This window comes from Vigna umbellata, chromosome 2, assembly GCF_029865625.1.
Source record: "Vigna umbellata cultivar VRB3 chromosome 2, Vumbellata_1.0, whole genome shotgun sequence".
Classification (NCBI taxonomy): Eukaryota; Viridiplantae; Streptophyta; class Magnoliopsida; order Fabales; family Fabaceae; genus Vigna; species Vigna umbellata.
In genome coordinates, this window is record NC_142166.1 from 52,698,359 (window position 1) to 52,718,756 (window position 20,398).

The 20,398-nt window shown below is 29.0% G+C and overlaps 3 protein-coding genes across 3 annotated transcripts; 1 reads left to right on the forward strand and 2 right to left on the reverse strand.

The window, feature by feature from the left end:
- Positions 1 to 857, reverse strand: LOC124832271 (heavy metal-associated isoprenylated plant protein 26-like). Its single transcript, XM_047306443.2, has 2 exons — positions 695 to 857; positions 1 to 513 (listed from the first exon to the last, which is right to left on the reverse strand). Exons 1-2 carry the CDS (start codon positions 773 to 775, stop codon positions 130 to 132), a joined length of 465 nt encoding a protein of 154 aa, XP_047162399.1. The 5' UTR covers positions 776 to 857; the 3' UTR covers positions 1 to 129.
- Positions 858 to 13,425: 12,568 nt separating this feature from the next.
- On the forward strand, positions 13,426 to 14,951 carry LOC124832226 (putative BOI-related E3 ubiquitin-protein ligase 3). The gene is made up of 2 exons (XM_047306380.2): positions 13,426 to 14,034; positions 14,344 to 14,951. The coding sequence occupies exons 1-2, from the start codon at positions 13,720 to 13,722 to the stop codon at positions 14,896 to 14,898; spliced, it is 870 nt and encodes a 289-aa protein (XP_047162336.1). The 5' UTR covers positions 13,426 to 13,719; the 3' UTR covers positions 14,899 to 14,951.
- Positions 14,952 to 17,119: 2,168 nt separating this feature from the next.
- On the reverse strand, positions 17,120 to 19,224 carry LOC124832275 (chloroplast protein FOR GROWTH AND FERTILITY 2-like). The gene is made up of 2 exons (XM_047306447.2): positions 18,870 to 19,224; positions 17,120 to 18,207 (listed from the first exon to the last, which is right to left on the reverse strand). The coding sequence occupies exons 1-2, from the start codon at positions 19,179 to 19,181 to the stop codon at positions 17,368 to 17,370; spliced, it is 1,152 nt and encodes a 383-aa protein (XP_047162403.1). The 5' UTR covers positions 19,182 to 19,224; the 3' UTR covers positions 17,120 to 17,367.
- Between the last annotated feature and the right edge of the window lie 1,174 nt (positions 19,225 to 20,398).

Genomic DNA, 20,398 nt, shown 5'->3' on the forward strand with positions numbered 1-20,398 from the left:
TGAGCAAAGAAAAAATTTGATTGAACACAGATTCTGAAAACCAAAATCTTAATATACAATGAAGTCGAAAGCAGATAGATACAATACAATAGAAAAGTTTGGGAACATCAAAGGGCAAAAGAAAGGGCGTCACATAACGACACAAGCGGCGGGGTTCTCGTCGCTGAAGGCGGTGGTGTAGCGGACCTCGGTGGAGCTGGCACGTGCGAGATGGGAATACTGAGAGGCATCGGTGTTTCGCACGTAGCCGGATGGGGCTTTCTTATCGTACACCCCGGGTGCGTAGGGGTGCTCAACGACGTCGTAGGGAACGTATGGCCAGAGCTCTGCTTTCTTACCTGTGCGGTGAGCGACGCGGGCCACCACCTTAGAGGCCTCCACGTAGCCCACCACCGTGACTTTGTTGGCCTTCCGATCCACGTCCACCTGGTTCACGCCTTTCATCCCCTCCACTGCTTTCTTCACTTTCCTCTCGCATCCTTCGCAGTCCATCTTCACTTTCACCTCCACCGTCTGATTCATTCATTCATACATACACACACTCATCTCATCAGTTCCTATTTCCATCGCCTCATCAACTAACAATACTACCATACCAATAACAATATATAACAAACTCAGCTTAATTAATTTCTCCTATCTGGATCTGATCTCATCTCATGCTAAATTAATTAACAAACAATCAACGAATTACCTGCAACTGCTTGCGCTTCTTCAGTTTCGAACCGCCACTGGAGCAGTCGAAGAGCTCGGAGATGTGATCCAGAGCACCCATTTTTCACTTCAAACCAAAGGAATCCAGAAAGATTTTTTGATGAGTAAAGGACTTGAGACAAAGCTATAAGGTTAGTGAGAGCCCATGATCTTTTAGGCCACTTTATAACCAAACATTGAATCTGAGGCGCGGGTGATATCAGGAGGATGAAATGTGGGAGGACACGTGTCCTTCTCTTCATTTGGACGGTGATGATTTTAGGGGATCCATTACCGCCCAAGGCAAAAAAACACAGACAAGAGTGTCCGTTGAAACCCTTGTTTTGGAGTGAGTGAGATAGAACAGGATGGGCCCCACCTAATTCCAATTCCAATAATTACGATAATCGCAATCACTTAATCTCAACAACGTGGCGGGACCACTGCCCCAACCCCACAACACAATTAACTATCCTTTAACTCTCGAAATAATGTCAGTGTAAGAATTATTTATAATAAATTAAAAGTAGTAATTAGTATCTTACTTATTGAAACAAACAATCTTGTTTAATCAGTAATTTGTTATTTGATATGAATACAAACATTTAATCATTTATTGAAATAAAATAAATTACAAAAATGAGAATATATATTTATAAATATATTACATTGAAAGTTAAGAGCATTAATTAATTTAAAGTGTAAGAAGTTGCTATCTTCGAAATAGTCAAAATAATTTTTTAACTCTTAATTTTAATATAAAGAACATGAAATCTTTTAGTTTTTAATAAGTTAAAATATTCTAATACTCCTTGTATTACTTCAAAAATTTTAAGTAGGCTATCGTTGATAAGTCTGAATTACATTTATATTTTAATTAATGTGTAACGATTAGATATTTTTGTTAGTATTATATTAACATTATTAAACGTGTGTTATGGGTCAGATAACTAATTTTTGTTTTTCATTTTTTTTATTATGTGTTAATTTAGTATCGTGTCACATGTTAAATTATTATCTTAATTTTAATTTAATCATGTTTATTATTTTAATTTAATTTAATTTAATTTTTTAAAATTGAAATGTTTTATCATTTTTAATTGAGATCACATTTAACTTTTTTATAAATAATATAATGATATTTTTTTATAAATATTTTTAGCAAGATTAAATTGATTTAAATTTATATTTTATATTGTACTTTATGTAAATTTTGTTTTGAATTTTTAAATATATTTGGGTTGATATTTTATTACATCAAAATTTGATTTTTATTTATTTAAATTTATATTTTAAATATTTGTGTATAAATTTATATTTCAAATATTTGTATAATATTAGTTAATTAAAAAATAACAAATTTAGAGTTAATTAAAAATAAAAAATTTATAAATTTAAATGTAAAATTTTAAAAATATTTTATAACAATTGAAAATAAATATATTCAAAATTTTAAAATAAAAACTTAAAGAATTGAATATGCCCTGAACTATCGTACTATTTTGGGTTTTGTTCATGTTGGAAAGATTTGTTCATTTTCGTCCTCTTAGTCAGGAAACTCATTATCATGAAAGTTGGCATCCCACGTGACACATTCTTAGTCACCTCACAAAACATCTAACATCGTTATTTTTTAAGGACTAAAAATACGAGTTTTTTAACTAAGAGGACAAAAATGAATCAACCTTGAAAGAGGGAGAAAACCCAAAATAACATTATAGTTCAGGACTAAAAGTATATTTAACTCAAATTTAAATAAAATGTAATATAAATTATAAATTTAAATTGTTAAAATATTTAATAATAATATCATTATAACGGTTAAACATAATGAATTTAAGTATAAGATTAATGAATATACATCTATTTATAATTGAAAATATATGGATTAAGTTCAAAATAGAAAAAATAAATAAATAAAAAATAAAAAATAAAGATAATATATATTTAAAATAATCAAATAATTTATCGTAACTAACAATATAATTAATCATTCAATCAAATCTTAATAGTAAATAATTATAAATTTATATTTTAAATTTTAAATAATATATATACATGTATATTATTTTGTATAATTTAAAACAAGTATGAAATTAACAAAAATCACAGTACTTTTCATCATTGTTAAAAAAATATTATCATTTTCCCTACTTGTAAATGAATAAAAATCAAGAGTTAAATTGAAAAACTTTGTTTTATTTCTGAGTTTAACTTATATATAATAAGTTATCAGTTCTAATTTGACTTATTTGTAACTTACTTACACTTTAATAAATAATTAGAAACTTTGAAGACAGAAAATTTAGAAACCGAAAACAACATAATAAAACTTTAATCAAAAGTTAAACTAGTTGAAAAAATAATTTTTTATCCGATTAAACTAACATTGATTGAACTCAAACGTTAAAAGAAGCTGAGTTGAAAGGCTTTTAGAATATAATTACACTTACTATTGTGATAGGATAGAATAATCTTCAACCCACTTGTTACTACAAAATGAGACTTGGTCTTAAAATGGAAAATAACAATTGAGGTGAAATTTTTGTATATATGAGAGATGAATAAAACTTATAAGTGATGAAACTTTTATGGGAAAAAAATAATGAATAAGGACTAAAAGAAAAAAGAAAAGAAAAGGGAAGTTTTTTTACAATATTGTTTTCTATTATTAATTTTATCATGACTAAACATAACAACAAAAAACTTCTATATGATACATAAAGAAAAAGACAGATTATAAAAATATTTTGAGTTGGATAACACGTTAGAATGTATTGAAAGAAGTTCAATTTATTTTTAATTTGTTTATTACATTTTTTATTCTCTTGACTTATTTAAATATGTTTAATTTTTCTAAAAGCATTTTTTTATTTTATTTTCTTATTTAAGTTTTTAAAAATCAAATCAATTGAAAATGAAAATATTAACGCCGATTGAGTAGGTGGTGTCCAGCTCAAGTTTATGCAACATAAGAATGACAGTTGAAGTTTGGAGAAAGTGAATTAAATTAAATTATTTCTTTCCAAATTTAAAATCCAAGTCCATGGTTGGGAATAAGAGAAGGATGCGAATTAAAAATATTTACTTAGAGACGTTAAAACAGTAAATCTACTATAAATTAATCACTTAATGAGTCTGACTCATTTATTAGTGTATTATAAATATTATAATTTTAATTTAATTAAATTTATCCATTAAGACCGTATTGGATAGGTATTAATTTTTTATAAGCTCATAAACGTTGAGTTAATGTGTTATCTTAATCTAAATTAAACCTACCATGAATGCTTCAGACTATCTAAATGAAAAAGATAATGATATTTTGACAATATTTTTTTAACAATATTTTAACATCATCTACATATAATTTTGTAATTGGTCTATGTTGGTGTTTATGATTATTATTGATTGTAGAGTAATTTTGAAACCAATCATAAAATAATACATAGATTATATTAAAATGTCAAAAAAAATATTGTTAAATTACCATTATCTAAATGAAAAATCTTGCACCATAGGGTCCTTTAACAGTTCTATAGAGGACAATATAGACATGGGTGACTTATTTCTTTCCTTCTCTCCATGAACACCTGTCCATAAAGACAAAGTAAAGTGGCCAAATAATACTTTAAAAAAAATACAACCACGTGCATGTGATTTTTTCTCAAAAGAAAATTTGCAAAGTTGCTAAAAGTATTGTAAATTTTGTCTTTAATTTTTTATCTTTTTAGGTAGACTATATTTTCAAGAAGTGGGAGAAAGCTGTAATTTAAATAAAAGGAATTTTTTTCTTACCTCAATATTACAAAAGTTTACTTTTTTCTATAATAGCTATAATATCCTTATAAAAAAATAAATTGTTAAGGGATATTATAAAGTAAATAATAGGTTAATTTTGCTTTTGAGTAAAATAAGATTTATATCTATTTATTTATATACTGTGAATTCTTTTATATCTAGTTAGATCTAAAATTATATTATATATATATATATATATATATATATATATATATATATATATATATATATATTATATATATAATATGTGAGGTTAAACATTAATGATTAATTTGATAGTGATTCAATAATGAGTGGTATCGTAGGTTTAATAAATAATAAATTTTATTAAGATAGCTGAAATTCATAGTTTTGATATCATATCAAGAAGTTAACTTTAAGCATAACTCAGTCCCACGAAATTTATTCTCGTATCTCTAATTAATATGAAATATTAATTATTTAAATTAAATTGTAGTAAGTTTCCATACCTGTTTAGAAAGTGATCCTACTACGTTCAATAGTTTAACATCGTTTAGGAGTCGATATCTAAGATAATTTAAATAGTCATTCCTCTTTTCACTTTTCAATATGCCTTTTAAAGACAAAATCCTGACAAAGTTTCATGTTTCAAAACAAACAATATTTCAGATTGTAGTAATTAATCTTAATAATGTCATTTGACGAATTTAATACTATTGTGAATTACACCATTCTTGCTATCTATTTTAAAATTATAAGATTTACACAACATCATAAACTCTTTGAAAGATTATAGACTAGACCACAATTATAATGTTTTAGGATTAACAAATCATAATATATGTTGTGTTGTATTTAGTATATCTTTGATATGTCCACATTTTCCAAATGAGCGAAAGATTTGTTACAAGTTAAACTTTATCATTGTACATAAAATTTAACTATAAAGTATATTATCTCAATAACAAAGACACATCATAAGGATAAAATTATTCAAATCAATATTAGTGGAGATGCAACTAATAAATGATTTGATTTTAGCCATTATAACCTATCTATGAATTTTCATCACTTTTTTGTTTTTAACTGGACAAAGTCGCTATCTCTTAAAAAATTGGTAGGTTTTGTATTGATACTTGTGTTTTTAGTTTCCTATTGCCGTTTAAGTGAAAAAACCTTGTTTTTGTTGGTTTTGTAAAGGCTACAAGCATGGGCCCCGCGGGCTTAGCCCAAAAACAAGCATGCTCTCTTTATAAAAAATCACAAAGTATCTCTAAACTTTGTTTTTTGCATTCCAACCAATCTTCCACTCACCACCTCTATTCATTTTAAACAAATTAATATTCTACTCACAACGTTTTTATTGAGGTAATATTTATTATTTTCTTTTAATATTTATTATACGGAAAACATTTGCATGTAACGTTGGTTTGGACGAGTTCATTTTTATAATCATTGATCTACGCACTATACAAATATATAGATTTGGAGGAGAGTGATTGAATGAATTTAAGAGAATTTGAAGGTAATTTTTTTTTGTTTATTTGAGTGAATTTTGAAGGTAAGTGAGTAGATTTGGAAGTAAAGTTTGTAATAATTAGTCTATAATTTGATTGATGTGATAGATTAAAAAAATTTACTTCCAAATCCACTCTCACTTACCTCCAAAATCCAATCAAATAAACAACAAAAAATATACTTCCAAATCCTCTCTCACAAATCCATTCAAGTGAACAAGGGCTTAGTTTTTATCTGCACTTTCAATTAGATGTTAAAAAATATGTACTTACTTTTTGTTTTGACATTTTTTTTTATTTTCCTAGATAATAAATTATATATAAATCTTCAATTTTAAAATTACTCGAGGTTGATATTGAACACTATAAAATTGATCAATATTATTCTGACAAAAAAATATAAAGAATTTTCAGCTAAAACATTCAAAAGTGTTTTTCCTTTTTTTCTATCTCATATGTATTCTTTTATTTAGGTCGTTATATGATAATTAGCTTTTAACATGTCAGTATTTCAGAGTTTTAAAATTGTTTTTCTTATTTTATTATTTTATTAAACTCGTGTTGCACTTAAATATATATATTTTTTTATTTTTTAACTTCTTACGTATTTTATTGAAGATAATAAAATTCAAACCAATATTCATAAATTGACAAACTCAATATTGAAAATTAAAGATAATATCAATTTATAATATATAAATAGATGACAATCTCATCTTACAAACTAATTGTGTTGAGTTGAATTAAACTTAAATGTCACCTATTAACATCATGTCAGAGTCTTGAGAAAAGAAAACTTACACTTTACAAGTTATTATCGAGAAAAAGTCTTATAATATACAAGTCATCACCAACAAATTTGACTGAAATTTTCTCATTTTATCTTTGTATAATGTTCCTGACTCTTCTAATAATAGTCTCAACATCTCATTCTCACGTCTCAACTCCTCCTGCTATCAATTAGAGTCTTCAACCCTTTTGTGAATACCTCGTTTGTCGGCTTAATTTTCCATCATGACCATCAATTAAGTCTCAGTTAAACTAGTTGACTCTTCTTCTAACATCCCTGCTAGTCTTTCTCCTTTTTTTTTCAATATGGTATAAGATAACAGATCTTTACCTGTTTCATGATGGACACCAAAATATTATAACTAAAGGTCCTCTGACCCTTTGCCTTCTAACCAGTTAGCATTAAGAGTCTTTAAGACTATTATTTTTTTCCCTCTTTTATTGCTTTATTAAACTTTTGTTGTCACATTTAAATACATCCTCTTTATTTGTAAACTCTTTACATATTTTATTACAAGGTTAAGATCGATAACAAGATTCATACTAACATTAAAAAACAAACTAGATAACCCAATAGGAATTTATCTTAATTAATAGACCAAATAACATCTGGTTTAGTGACCTATCAAAGAAATGAGTTTGTTTTAGAGGTTAAGCTAAAAGGCAAAAGAAAAGGGTGTTGTAGTGTGAAGTTTGGGAGAGGAAAAAGAGAGAAAGAGATAGTGTTTGAAAGAAAAGTAATTTATGAGAAGAGAGAGAAAGAAGGATGGGGTTGAGTTGAAACTAAGATAGTAAATGATCGAAATCCATAGTGAGACTTTACTGAGTGAGTCAGTGTATGGTAAAGCAATAAAGGAGGAAGGAAGTAGTCAATGATACACCACACTACCATTACTCATCTCTTCTTTCCCTATGTTTCCAAAATTCACATGACTTTCGTGTCTCCCCTCCAATATATACCAACTCTTTTTCTTTTCTCTTCCCACTACACATTTTTCAACCCTCTTCAACCACCTTTCATACTCTCTTTTTCTATTCTCAGCTAATCACACTTTATAATATCCACTGCCACAAACACCAGAAACATAAACATATTCATGCATCAGATGCCAATAAACTACTGTGCACATGTGAATTTCGTATTAGGAAAACCTTTCAAATATACAGAACAATAAAACAATGAGACATAATATAGTGTATCCATATAATAATACACATCATAATTCCAAAGTTATTATTATAATAAGACTCGAGAAGGCATTTACATGAGAATAATCGAAATCAACGTTATCTATTGTATTGATATATTATCGATTGAAAGATGGGAAACAGAAGCATTACGTACGCAGAGGGTAGATGTTGAATAAGAACACATGATTGACTCACAAAAAAACGTACAAATCCAATTATGTAATATATCTGTCATGGTAGATACAAACAAAAGGAACAAAACAGAGCTCATCCTTGTGAACCAAAGACCACGCAACTTGTTTATCACTCCCACGGCATCATTGTTTCACCACAACCCTTGTACGGAGGAATTCACCAACTTTTTCTTCATTTATCCAATCCACTGTGGCGGTGGTCCTCACTTTACCAAAACCATTCAATAGCCTCTTCTTTAACCTCTTTACATAATATAATAAAAGACATGCCAAAAGTAGATGGCGTTTTTCAACACGATCTTGCAGTACGTAGTGGAGTGGGACAGGCTTCTGATGTGTGTATATATATATATATATATATATATATATATATATAGATAACTCGGTTCGGTGAGGTGAGCTTTGAATTGGACTGTGCCATTGCGCAAACTTTGAATTCCTCATTACTTTCACAAGGTAACAGTGTGTGGGTGTGGATGGAATAATGACACTATCAAGGACCTCGTCCACCGAAGATTTTCCTTGGTGGAAAATCAAAGTCCAAAAGTGAACAATAATGACGATGTTGAAGGACTTGATTTTTAAGGGAAAAAAATATATATATTGGTGACGCTTGTTTCGAGTCCTGGAGATGGGATTTGCTTTTACTTGGGAAGTTTAATGTGACTTTGCCCTAGAGTCGAAAGCCAAAAAAAAACAAAAGACAAGTAGTTGAGAAGTTGCTGCAAAGACTTTTTGCGTCAAAGTACGATAAATGGGGTATGCGTAATGGAACAAGATCCCATCTTTAATATATAGTTTGAAAAAGCAAACCCCATTTTCCAAGAGAGAGATGATGGGTGTTCTTTGAGAAGAGTGACAGTGATAAGAAAAGGTGGTGTGGTAGTACAGTGATATGGGTTTGGTTTTCACATGGATTGCACCCTACCCTTTGGTTGCGTTGCGCAAGAGACGCTCAAGAGACCAGTGAGTTTATATTCATGGGGTCAAAGTGGGTGGCCTGCACGTGGGTCCATCATCACCACGCACCATCTCACCATGACTTTTCCCAGACACCAAGGGAAATCAAACATCATTCTTTTTATTGTTTTTTTTTTCCTATTGTTTCCTGTTTTCGCTGACATATAATGTTTTCGTGATTTGAGATTCCAACGTAAGGTGGGTCCTGTTCATGCCTTGTGCTGTTCCAAAAAGATAGGTTCAATATAAAGGCCAAACTTCAACACAAACTAGGATCAGTAGTAGACATACTTGCTGTATTTTTTAATATCACCTTTTTATGAGCCATTATGTGTGCTCTACGTATAAAATAAAACTCTGCTGCTAGTCTTTTGCTTTCAGTTATGGCTAAAAACTCTGGTTGGCTCCCACTCCTCAAAACAAAGCTATGTATATATATAAGTGAAGGTTATTACGTGTACCTTTTGGCTTTTGGCTTTTGGTGGATGAGAAGGTTTATGCACGCTATCAACCACTCAGAAAGCAATCTGTAATTAAGAAAGGTTAATTCAATGCTTAAAACCCACATCATTGTGAATAAAATTCTGCGTAAGTGATTAGCTGATAACTTACATCTTGTTGCTTTGGTAGAACTTGTATGTTTGTTGAAAATGATGTATGATTACAAGCCAGTGTATGTGGCCAACAACTCTGCTTCCTACGTATATAGTTAATAAATCAACAAGATTATGAAAAGTTTTAGTTAATGATTATTAAGATGCATCAAACTTTCAATTTCAGCTGACATATATGTTTGAATTTCACCTTCATCTTTCAATTTTCAAACAAAGAGATTATTAATATGCTACATTATGTGCTCGTTTTTGTTTTGTTTTTCACCTTTTCCATTTTGGCTGTTTTGACTGAACGCTGTGGACCGTGTAGTGCATTGTAGTCATGTTTTTCTCTCCACAGTGTTTGGTAGATTTTGTTTCTTACTTTTAAGATTGTCTTTTGATTTTTTAAAGATACATTTTAACTGTTTAACTATCAAATTTGACATGATCATTTTGTCCCCTGTGATATTTTATATTGTACAGTAGTTAAAACCAATAGACTTTTATGTGAGATTTCATTTTTTGGATTTCAAATTTTAAAAATAGAAATGTATTATATATATATATATATATATATATATATATATATATGAATGAAAATTATGTATCTAATGCAATTTTTTTTATTTTATATATTCAATCTTGAGGCGCTTTAATGTGAAATTGTTCTTTTTGGGCAATATATTTATTTATATTAACTGTTTTTAGTCAACATTTTAAATAAATTTATTTTTATGGTAGACCGCTTTTAAATCTATTATTGTTTTTAATATCTCAAGATCGCGACCAACTAAATAAATAAATAAAGTCCCAATATATTATCTACTTTTAATCTTATAAAAGTTGTATTGTGTTCTCTAATGATGATAATTACTCTAATATGAGAAAATGAAAAGGAAAAAATAAAAAAATTGTTATATATATATCTCGAATTTATTGGAGTTGGTACTCCAAATAGTTCGATATTGGATTCTGAAATTCAAGTTGATAGCAGTATATATTAAATTTTTAATTATTAATATAATCTACCATGAAGATGGTATATTGCTGACATTTATATATCATAAAAAGCTTTTACATAAAAGTATAATAGTTTTGAATTTTTTGAGATTAATGACTATTTGTTGCAAAGTGCGTTTTATAATTGCTGTAAAATGCCATTATGTTACTTTCAAGTTGAAAAGAAAGTATAATAAAATAATTAAATGTAAGTATATGTTTAAAATAATAAAAAATAAATATGAGTTTACAATTTACATTGTCGTACAATCACTACAAAAATAATTAATATTAAATTTATATAGGACAAAACTTATTAATATACAAATATTAAATTCAAAAAAATATTTAAAATATTATTTGTGTAATGAATAAAGTGCAGAAGAATAAGTAAAGGAAAATGAAAATTACTCGTGTTAAAAGTGTTAAGCAAGATAACTAACAAATCAACAAAGTGAAAGAAATGAAAATATAAGTATTTAATGAAAATAAATAATTTATTATTATAATATAATATAATTATGTTCTGTTTTGTTAAATATCATTCTTATTTTAATTCTATTAATTATTTTATGGAAAGCAATAACTTATTTTGAAAAATGAACGAATATAACATATGTATTATTTAAATATCAGTCTAGTTTTGGTTTTATTTAATAAAAATGATTTTCATTGACTTTTGAAACTAACAAATATTCAATATTGAACTAAATTCTTTTTCATTACTTTTATTATGGCAATTACAGCAAGGTTCATGATATAGGCTATTATAATATTAACAACCTGTTTTTAATATACGATTTTAAATATTTTTATTACAGATAAAATAAATATGGAAAATAATAATTCTTATGATCTATTTTTTTATTTGAATACTCTTTCTCTTATTTTATAATGTTCATAAATTGAATTGATAATAAATATGTATTATAAAGAATGTATATAAGGACCCTTAGGACTTTTTACATTTTCAGTATATTTTTTTTAAAATAATTATCAAAATAAATAATTTTAAAAAAAATTATGTGAAATCGTATTTTAAAACACAAATTTTAATATCGAAAACATATTCTAAAGTACGACTTGTACTAAATACAAAAATAGTGTTTGATTTTTTTAAAGAAAATGAAGTATTTTTTTTAAATACAATTTCGATTTTTTCTGAAGTAAAATATATAGTTTTTTTATAATACGATATATATATATATATATATATATATATATATATATATAATTTACTTTCGTATTTTTCTTAAAAATATTCTGAAAGCTATGAAAAACCAGCATTCGGAGACAGTAGAAAATAACAGATTCTGAAAAAAAAAATATAAAGTATAATGGTTTGAGATAGTTTTGATGAATTTTTTTTTACACAAATTACGAGACATGTATATAATTTTGAACACTTAAATTATTAACGTTGGATTATGGTGTTCCATACAGTGTAGAGAGAGTAAGATTGCTAAAAACGATATAAAAAATATTTTAATTTCTCACATGCATTCTCCATCTTTCGTATATAATAAAATATATTAAGGAGAAAAGAATCAAGTATTAATATGAGATATCTCTCGGTGAAAAGAGTTTAATTTTGATTAACCATATAATTTCGAGAGATTAGCTTTTTTTTTATTATTATTATCTAACTTGAATTCTCATCATTTCTATTTTTGTTAATAATTAATCTCAATACTTAGAAAATAAAGTTAATCTTAATAATTGATATCACTCAAAGGACGGTGATAATTTTTTGTCAAAAGATGTGATATTTTGTTAACGAAATTTCCAGTATTTTTCCCGACACCACTATTTGTACAATATGCAAATGATTTTATAATATCCAAAAAAAAATTACAAACATTTAATTGTCTAAATAAGAACATTATAAGTCAAAAATTTTAAATATATAAACGGTTTATGTACAAAACGCCTAACGTAAAGAAACTTGCATGTTAGCATTTATAAATTATAAGTGATATGATTAATATAAATAAATGATACGATAAGTTAAAAGTATAAAAGTCATACTAATTATATTTTGTATCAATTAATAACATGACTTTTTTACACTAATATCCAAATTTTATAACAATCAAAGTTTATATCCCAAAAAGAACTCAAATAAAATATATAAATAACTTAGCCATATTAATTAGCCAAAATATTAAATTATCTTAAATTTATTATTCAAAAGAGTCAATCCTCGGGGCCATCCGGAAGTATTAACATATAATTTATTACAGAAATAAAAGCACAATGAATAGTTTCAGCCTATTGATAGTAGATTGTTAAGAGTTACATTTTCTTTGAGTTATTTGATCTATTTTTGAATTGATTATAGTTTTAATATTCAGCTATGATTGAATTGTTAATTTATTTATTTATTGCATTCACATACGTTGACCAATACTTGATTTAAGTTAAAATTAGTGAAAAAGGATTTGATGGATATTTATTTATTAGAATAAATAATATTAAGTATCAGAATAGAATTATGAAATTGAAAAAAAATGGCTAAAGTTTTGAATGTTCACATGTTTATCGATGGGAGTTTTGAGAGAATTGCAAAAGAAATTGAATTGTTAGTCACAAAATGTGCATGTGGTGAGTGTTTGCTTACCGCGTCCCACACTCCAATCTTTTAATGCTTATAAGATAAATTGAGAGAAAAGAGGAAGAAAGTTATAAAAGAAGAGAGAGAAAAATTGCAGTATCCTATGCCTTTTTCTCTGTTTCCTTTTCGACTTTTTTCAGTTACCATTTCCCTCGTTCAAATCTATCCTTTAATTTATTTCAAATCTTTTTAACTTATTCTCCAACTCTGTTTTCTCATACAACTATAAATATGTATCGTCCCACACCATGCTCTGCCACTCTCTCTCATTCTTGGCTCTTATGCGTTTGGATCTTTCTTCCATGCAGTCAAACCCAATGCGGTGAAGAAGGGGATCTCGTGAAACCCTTTTCTTCTTTATTTCTTATGTCTTCATCGTTTTCTTATTGGATTTCGATCTCCCCATGGCAATCGAAGCGCAGTTTTATCCCAAGAATCAGTTTTATGCTTCAAACAATTTGATGGTGTGTTTCAATTCTCAACCATATAAGCATAATCTGCAGCAACCTGGGCAACAACAATGGCTACACCAAGCTAGGCAGATGACTCAAACCGCGTCTCTTGTTGATCCCGTCTTTTCTTCTTTTTCCAATTCAAATGCCCAGATCAATGCTTTTCACAAGTACAATCATAACGGTCAACTTTTAGCCTCCTATCCTCAAAGATTCGCTACTCAACTTGATGAACAGAGAGAGATCGATCACTATATCAGATCTCAGGTTAGTTTCGTATATTAAGCAACTCTGCTTGCTCTGCTTGTGTTACATTACAAAACTTTTCAAGGTTTTATTACTTAAATGGCCGTGATTCCGGCGGGGAATACGGGAGATCCACCACCACAACGCCCCGCCACGGAAACTGTGGTTGCACCGGTTGTTTTTATCTGCGATGTCAAGGAACTACTGTTTAAAACCTTGACTCTCTTTTTTTCATTGAATTGAGAAATTTGTTTGCTGGTTTAAGTTTGTAAACAATTTGTTTGCGATCTTAGGATTGTGTTAATCGGCGTTTGTTTTGTATTTGTTCAGAATGAAAAGTTGAGAGTTTTTCTGCAAGAGCAAAGAAAACAGCACATGGCGGAGTTATTGAAGAAGACGGAATCGAATGCTCTTCATTTACTGAGACAGAAAGATGAAGAGATAGTGGAAGCAACGAAGAAAACGAGGGAGTTGAAAGAGTTTTTGAGAAGGTTGGAGGTAGAGAAGGAATCGTGGAGAAAGGTGGCAGAGGAAAACGAGGCCATGGTATTGTGTCTTCATAACAACATAGAACGGATGAAAGAAAGAGCGGTGCATGGAATGACATCGGAGGATGCAGAGTCGTGTTGCGACGATAACGTGGGAATCACAGCATCGATGGGGGAAGGAACAGGAGAAAAGAGAGAGAGGCATGGTGGGGTAGGAGAAGTTGAAGAAACTAGGAAAAAGACAATGGATTGCAAACGTTGTAATTCTCAAAAATCGTGTTTTATGTTTCTTCCTTGCAGGCATCTCTGTTCGTGTAAAACTTGTGAGCCTTTTCTACAAGTTTGTCCTGTCTGTAGTACACCCAAAAAGTCTAGCATAGAGACTTTAATTGTATGATATTTTGAACATGACATAATTTTATACAAAATGATCCTTTTGTTAGCATATAAGTTTGTTTTTCTGGGATTTTGTTAATCGTTCTTGCCTCTGTTACGATTCTCTTTCATCACAGGCACTAATCTAATGCAGAGATGAGGTTTTGAGTTTGGCGATGAATATGAATAATCAAATGCGTCACGTTCAAGAGAGATTTCTGATGAATGGTCCATTCATGTTTATGTCCTTGATATTTGAAACCGATGAATGGTCTATTCTGGAATCTGTGTCATCTTAGTTTCTCCGAGTATTTTCACCATAAAAGCTGTTCCATATGCCAACTTTATCACCATCACCGGTTACTTCTGGATTTGTAAAAAAAATATTCATGACTCTTTCTATCAATGTAGAAATTTTGATATGATGTTGTTCAGTTACAGATCATAATATACTTTATTTTTTGTTTATTTTTATAGTAAAATTCAACATGATTTACTATTAATTCATAGTGTAAAACTTTTATAGGATGATACAGACTCGTCAAATAAAAAACCCTGAAATATTTTTTCTTTATGTTTGTAAGATATGAAATGCATTTATTTTAGTTTAATATTCTATAAAATATAATGATAGTATAATCTTCTCTGATATGTTCTTAATAATCATCTCAATCTTTTAAAATATATTAAGTATTAAATAAGAAGACTGACAAATATAAATATATATATATATATATATATAATTATTTTCCATTTTTTTACTATGAATTCAATTATTCTCTTAAACTGATTTTTCAACATCAGTTAATTATTGACATTTTCAAGTTTTTTTTAACACATGATTAAGACTTTTCATTACTTTTTCTCAATTATAATGGGTTGTTTGAATAAACTAAATTATAATTATTTAGGCTTAAATTCTGTTTCATATCTGTAATTTTATTTATACAAGATTTTAATTATATATTTGATTTTCTATTTTTTTAAACGTATACAATTTCGATCCAGTGTAATATAATTCAACCATTTTCACAAAAATATTAATGTATGGTCAGACTAGAAAGGGGTTGAGATTAAAATAGTTTAATTGTATATTTGATTTTTCTATTTTTTAAATTAAACAATTTTGATTCATTAAAATGTTATTCAGCTTGTATCAGAGAATATTAATGTATAGGTCATAATAACATTTAATAGGAAAAAATGAGAAGAGAAAAAGGTTGGTGGAAGAGTGATTACATAGTCCAAAGATTAATAAAAGGTGGTCAATAATATTTCAAAGGGACAGAAAGTAAAAGTGATTTAATTATATATCTGATTTTCTAGTTTTTCCAAATTAATTTTAATCCACTATAATATCATTCAATTGTAATCAGAAAATACTAATGTATCATTCATAATAATGGAAAGAGAAAATGGTTGGGTGGTGGTGGTGGTGCCACCGAAAATACTATAATGGGGGCAGATTATAGATAGAATTTTTTTTTTATAAAATGATGTATACTATATTAGAATATTTAAATCATTCAAACTATGTTTAACTATACATTTACAATTATCACAATTATTCAAAGTCTAATATCACCCTTGGTATCCTACACCACCCCAAGGACCACTCATCCATGATCATACCTTATATACATATATACTAATGATAATGTACCATGACAATCAATAAGAAAAGGTCAATTACTCTTCTGTCCAATTTTCATACATGCTCAATTGTATTTTATTGTTTTTAGAATAAAAATAGGAAAAGAATTGAAAATACTTATTGTAGATGAAGATGGAAATATAATCCATACAACTAAAAACATGATATACAAAGAAATATTTAAAGTAATTAAAAATAATAATATATAACATTTGATAATACATATTAGATATAATTATTTTTATATTTGTAACATGTTTATTTATGTGTTATTTATCTCTTTCTAAATTCCAAATTCGTATTGCGTATGAAATGAAATACATTACTTTATAGATATTTACAGGTTATTCATAATTGTTTCGAGACTACGTTACACAAGTGTAAATTTAAATGACATATTTCAAATTACCACTGATTACAATAATATATATACATTATTTTGTATATTATTTCTAACTATTGAATTTATTTGAAATATTTTGAATCTTAAAATTACGTTGTTCTCACTAATCATTAAAGAAAGAGTGTTTGTATTTTTCTCCATTATAGATTTTGTTGAAAACACAAACGTAGGAATGACATTCTGCAGTGAACTCCAAGGCCTCATCACCATACATATATAACTCAACAGTAGTGATAAGATGAATTCGACAAATACAGACAAAAGTTCTCAGCAACAGAATCATTGAACTTACATATACTTATACACATTCAAATGCAATTACACAAGTTGTCTCGATGATGTAATTCCTCTTGAGAACCAATTTTCTGTCTAAAGAATTTACCTTTTCTAAATACCATTCGTGGGGAAAAAAGACGAAGCTGATTAAAGATAACTTAATACAAACTAAACCCAAAAAACTGGCTAACAATGATAGCCAATCCAAGGGCTATTGCAATAAGGGAAGAAGCCCAAGTGAGTTTCTCGGTTATCCTAGGTACTCTATCTTTCAGTGCCTGGCTACACGAACCTATAAACACAGTATAGCTTCCCATGGCAATCACAGTTCCAATTAAGAACATGATGAGAAACGCAGCACCTGCTAAACGAGAGGGCAGTGCAAGGGCAGGCAACACCATCATCAATGCATCCGGTTGCAGTCCATGAACTATTCCAGTGGCAAAAGTAGCAAATCCAATCTTCTTTTTCCCTACCGTTGGATTATCGACTGATTCATACACCTTCACATCACATTCACCACTTTCTAAAGCAACACGCGGGGTATGTACTTCTGAAGCTTCTCTGATTCCCATGGCACCAATTATTAGCAGGGTTAGACCCACCACTCTAGTGCCCCATGTTCGGATAATTTCAATATGGAGTTGATCCTTCAGGATTAAAAATATTAACCCAAAAAGAACCTGACCAGCATCATGACCACAACCCCAAAGGGCTCCAACAGCAGCACTCTCCATTCGGGTTCGACCAATTGACAATGGAGCCAAGGCGGCCAGGTGGTCAGGCCCTGATAGTGTGTGCAAGCACCCAGCTAAGAAACCAGTCCAACCACTGCTTAGGAGCTCACTTTGGATTAATTTTCCACCCACGGCAGCTGCAGCAGGACCACCAGTCTTCGCAGCAGTTTGAAAGGTTGCAAAAGCTGCTGGTGCAATAGCAGGTTGGATTAAGATCAAAGCAAGAGCAGAGAGTGTGATAAGAATCCGAGCTGGTATTGCCTGAGACAAAAAGCACGAAGATTTTTTTGTTAAGATCTATTTATACAGCAGAGTTTAAAAAAAAATTAGGACAAAAAAGTACTATCACGAAGAACATCATCCAAAACAAAAAAAAATTAAAGAATGAACTGAAATATGCCACACATATGTATCCAAGTCTATATTCAATTACATATAGCCCACAATAAACTTGATGATCATGTTTTATTGGCAGAAATACGTAACAGAAATTGGTCATGCCATCAAGGCACAAAAAGAATATTAGACCACCAAGAAGCTAACAACTTGATCTAGTTTCAAACCAGGGTCATGGATTTGTTTGTCACGCTAGAAAAGAAGAAGAAAAACAGAAGCAGAGATACAGATTGAAAAACGGTGGAAGAACCGGTTCACTAACTTTACAAGAAACGAGGCTCTTAATTTTAGGTTTGTAAAGAAGATTCTTCACCCTTAGCACACATCAAATTCGAATTGGGAAAACAAAAACTGCCATTTTGAAAAGTAAAACTGTATCACCCCTTCGGAGAGATCTTTTTTAATCTTTAATTAAAAGAAATCAAATGGAGCTATCCGAAACATGAATTTGAAAATGACCAATGATACACAAACGAAAGAGAAAAAAGAGTGTTGAACAACAATGATTGCTGAGGGCATAATCATACCTTTGGCTTTTGGAAATTCACTGTTTTGATTTGATTGAGAAAATGGGGTTCCGGTGGGTGGCGATCTGGAGAAGAGGAAATGGATGGGAAACTATTGGGGTGTTTGGAAGATGCAAGAAAGGGAGTTGAAGATGAAAAAAGAGAAGGGTTTTCATTCTTGCAACAAATTGAGGTGACCCTCTTCAAGTCGGAATGTGCTAAAGGAGATAAATTGATTCTTGCAGTTGCAGATTGAAATGGAGTGAGAAATGAGAAAGATTTGTTGAAAGTATTGAAGGAAGAAGGTGAAGGCGATGATAGAAGCCTATCCATGTGTGGCTTCTGTCTACAGAAACAGAGAAAGAGAACAGAACAAAACAGAATATAATACAGATTCTTTACTTAAATAAAACCAACCATTACCTAATCCTCCTTCCTTTCATTTTCCTTTGTTGCACAAGTCCAATCAGAATTAATAAAGTTATATCATTACAATATTAAAAATAAAAATTAAATATGTTTAACATCTCATAACAAATGATTTAAAAAGGAAGTTATAAAAATGTATAAATGTTTTAGGATAAACAGGTTTACAGCTAATGGATTTTGTTCAGTTGTCTTTTTTTGACCATTGCCGACAAAAAACATGTTGAAACTTAGAAGTCTTAAGAATTTATAATGTTTGTTTTATTAGTGGAATGGATGTACGTTTATGTGGTTGTTTTGGAAACTAAGTTTTTTGGGAGTGTGGTGAAATAAAGTCCACATTAAATTAAAATAATAATAAAAAAGCAAAAAAGTTTGGCATAGTGGAAAATGACAAAAGAAGCCTTGCCACATCCACACGATTGCACACTTTTTAATGTGCTCTGGCATGAGCTTTCGTGTGTAAGGCACACGCTCTCAGGCCCACTTCTCCTTTTTCTCTTTTCCTATCATTTTCATTATAACATTATAAAAATTCTATTACAAACCAATGTGTGTGTTTATTTAGTACATTGATTGAATTATGCAATTAAAATATACTATGAAATATACAATTCTTAATGTATTTTTATATTATATAATAATTTGGATTTTTTTTTAATTTTACCTTCAAAAGATATATTAACCTGAAATATATTTTAAATTTACATAATATCTGGATTGCATTTTCAGAGCTCACAAGAAATATGTTTTAGATTACACAATGTATAAAAATTTATGAATTGTGTAAATCGAGGATATATTTTTTTTAAATAAGTTTTAGATTGTACAATTAAAAAAAAAGTTTGCGTTGTATAATATAACATTTTTTTAATTATATATTGTAGACCATAATCCTTAATGAAAAAAAAGAGTATAAAATGCTAAAAGAAATACGATCTATTTTGGGAACTTCTTCTTGAAAAAATAAAATGATGTTTTTTTTATATAGATTTATGAAAAAAAAACTACATGTGCAGGAAGAAAAGGATTTGTTTTCTGCCTGTGGTTAAGGCCCAAAGCCCAGAAAGCGTAACAAGCCTTGGTCAGTCCATGAACCAAAAAGCCTGTTACTTTTGTTTTTA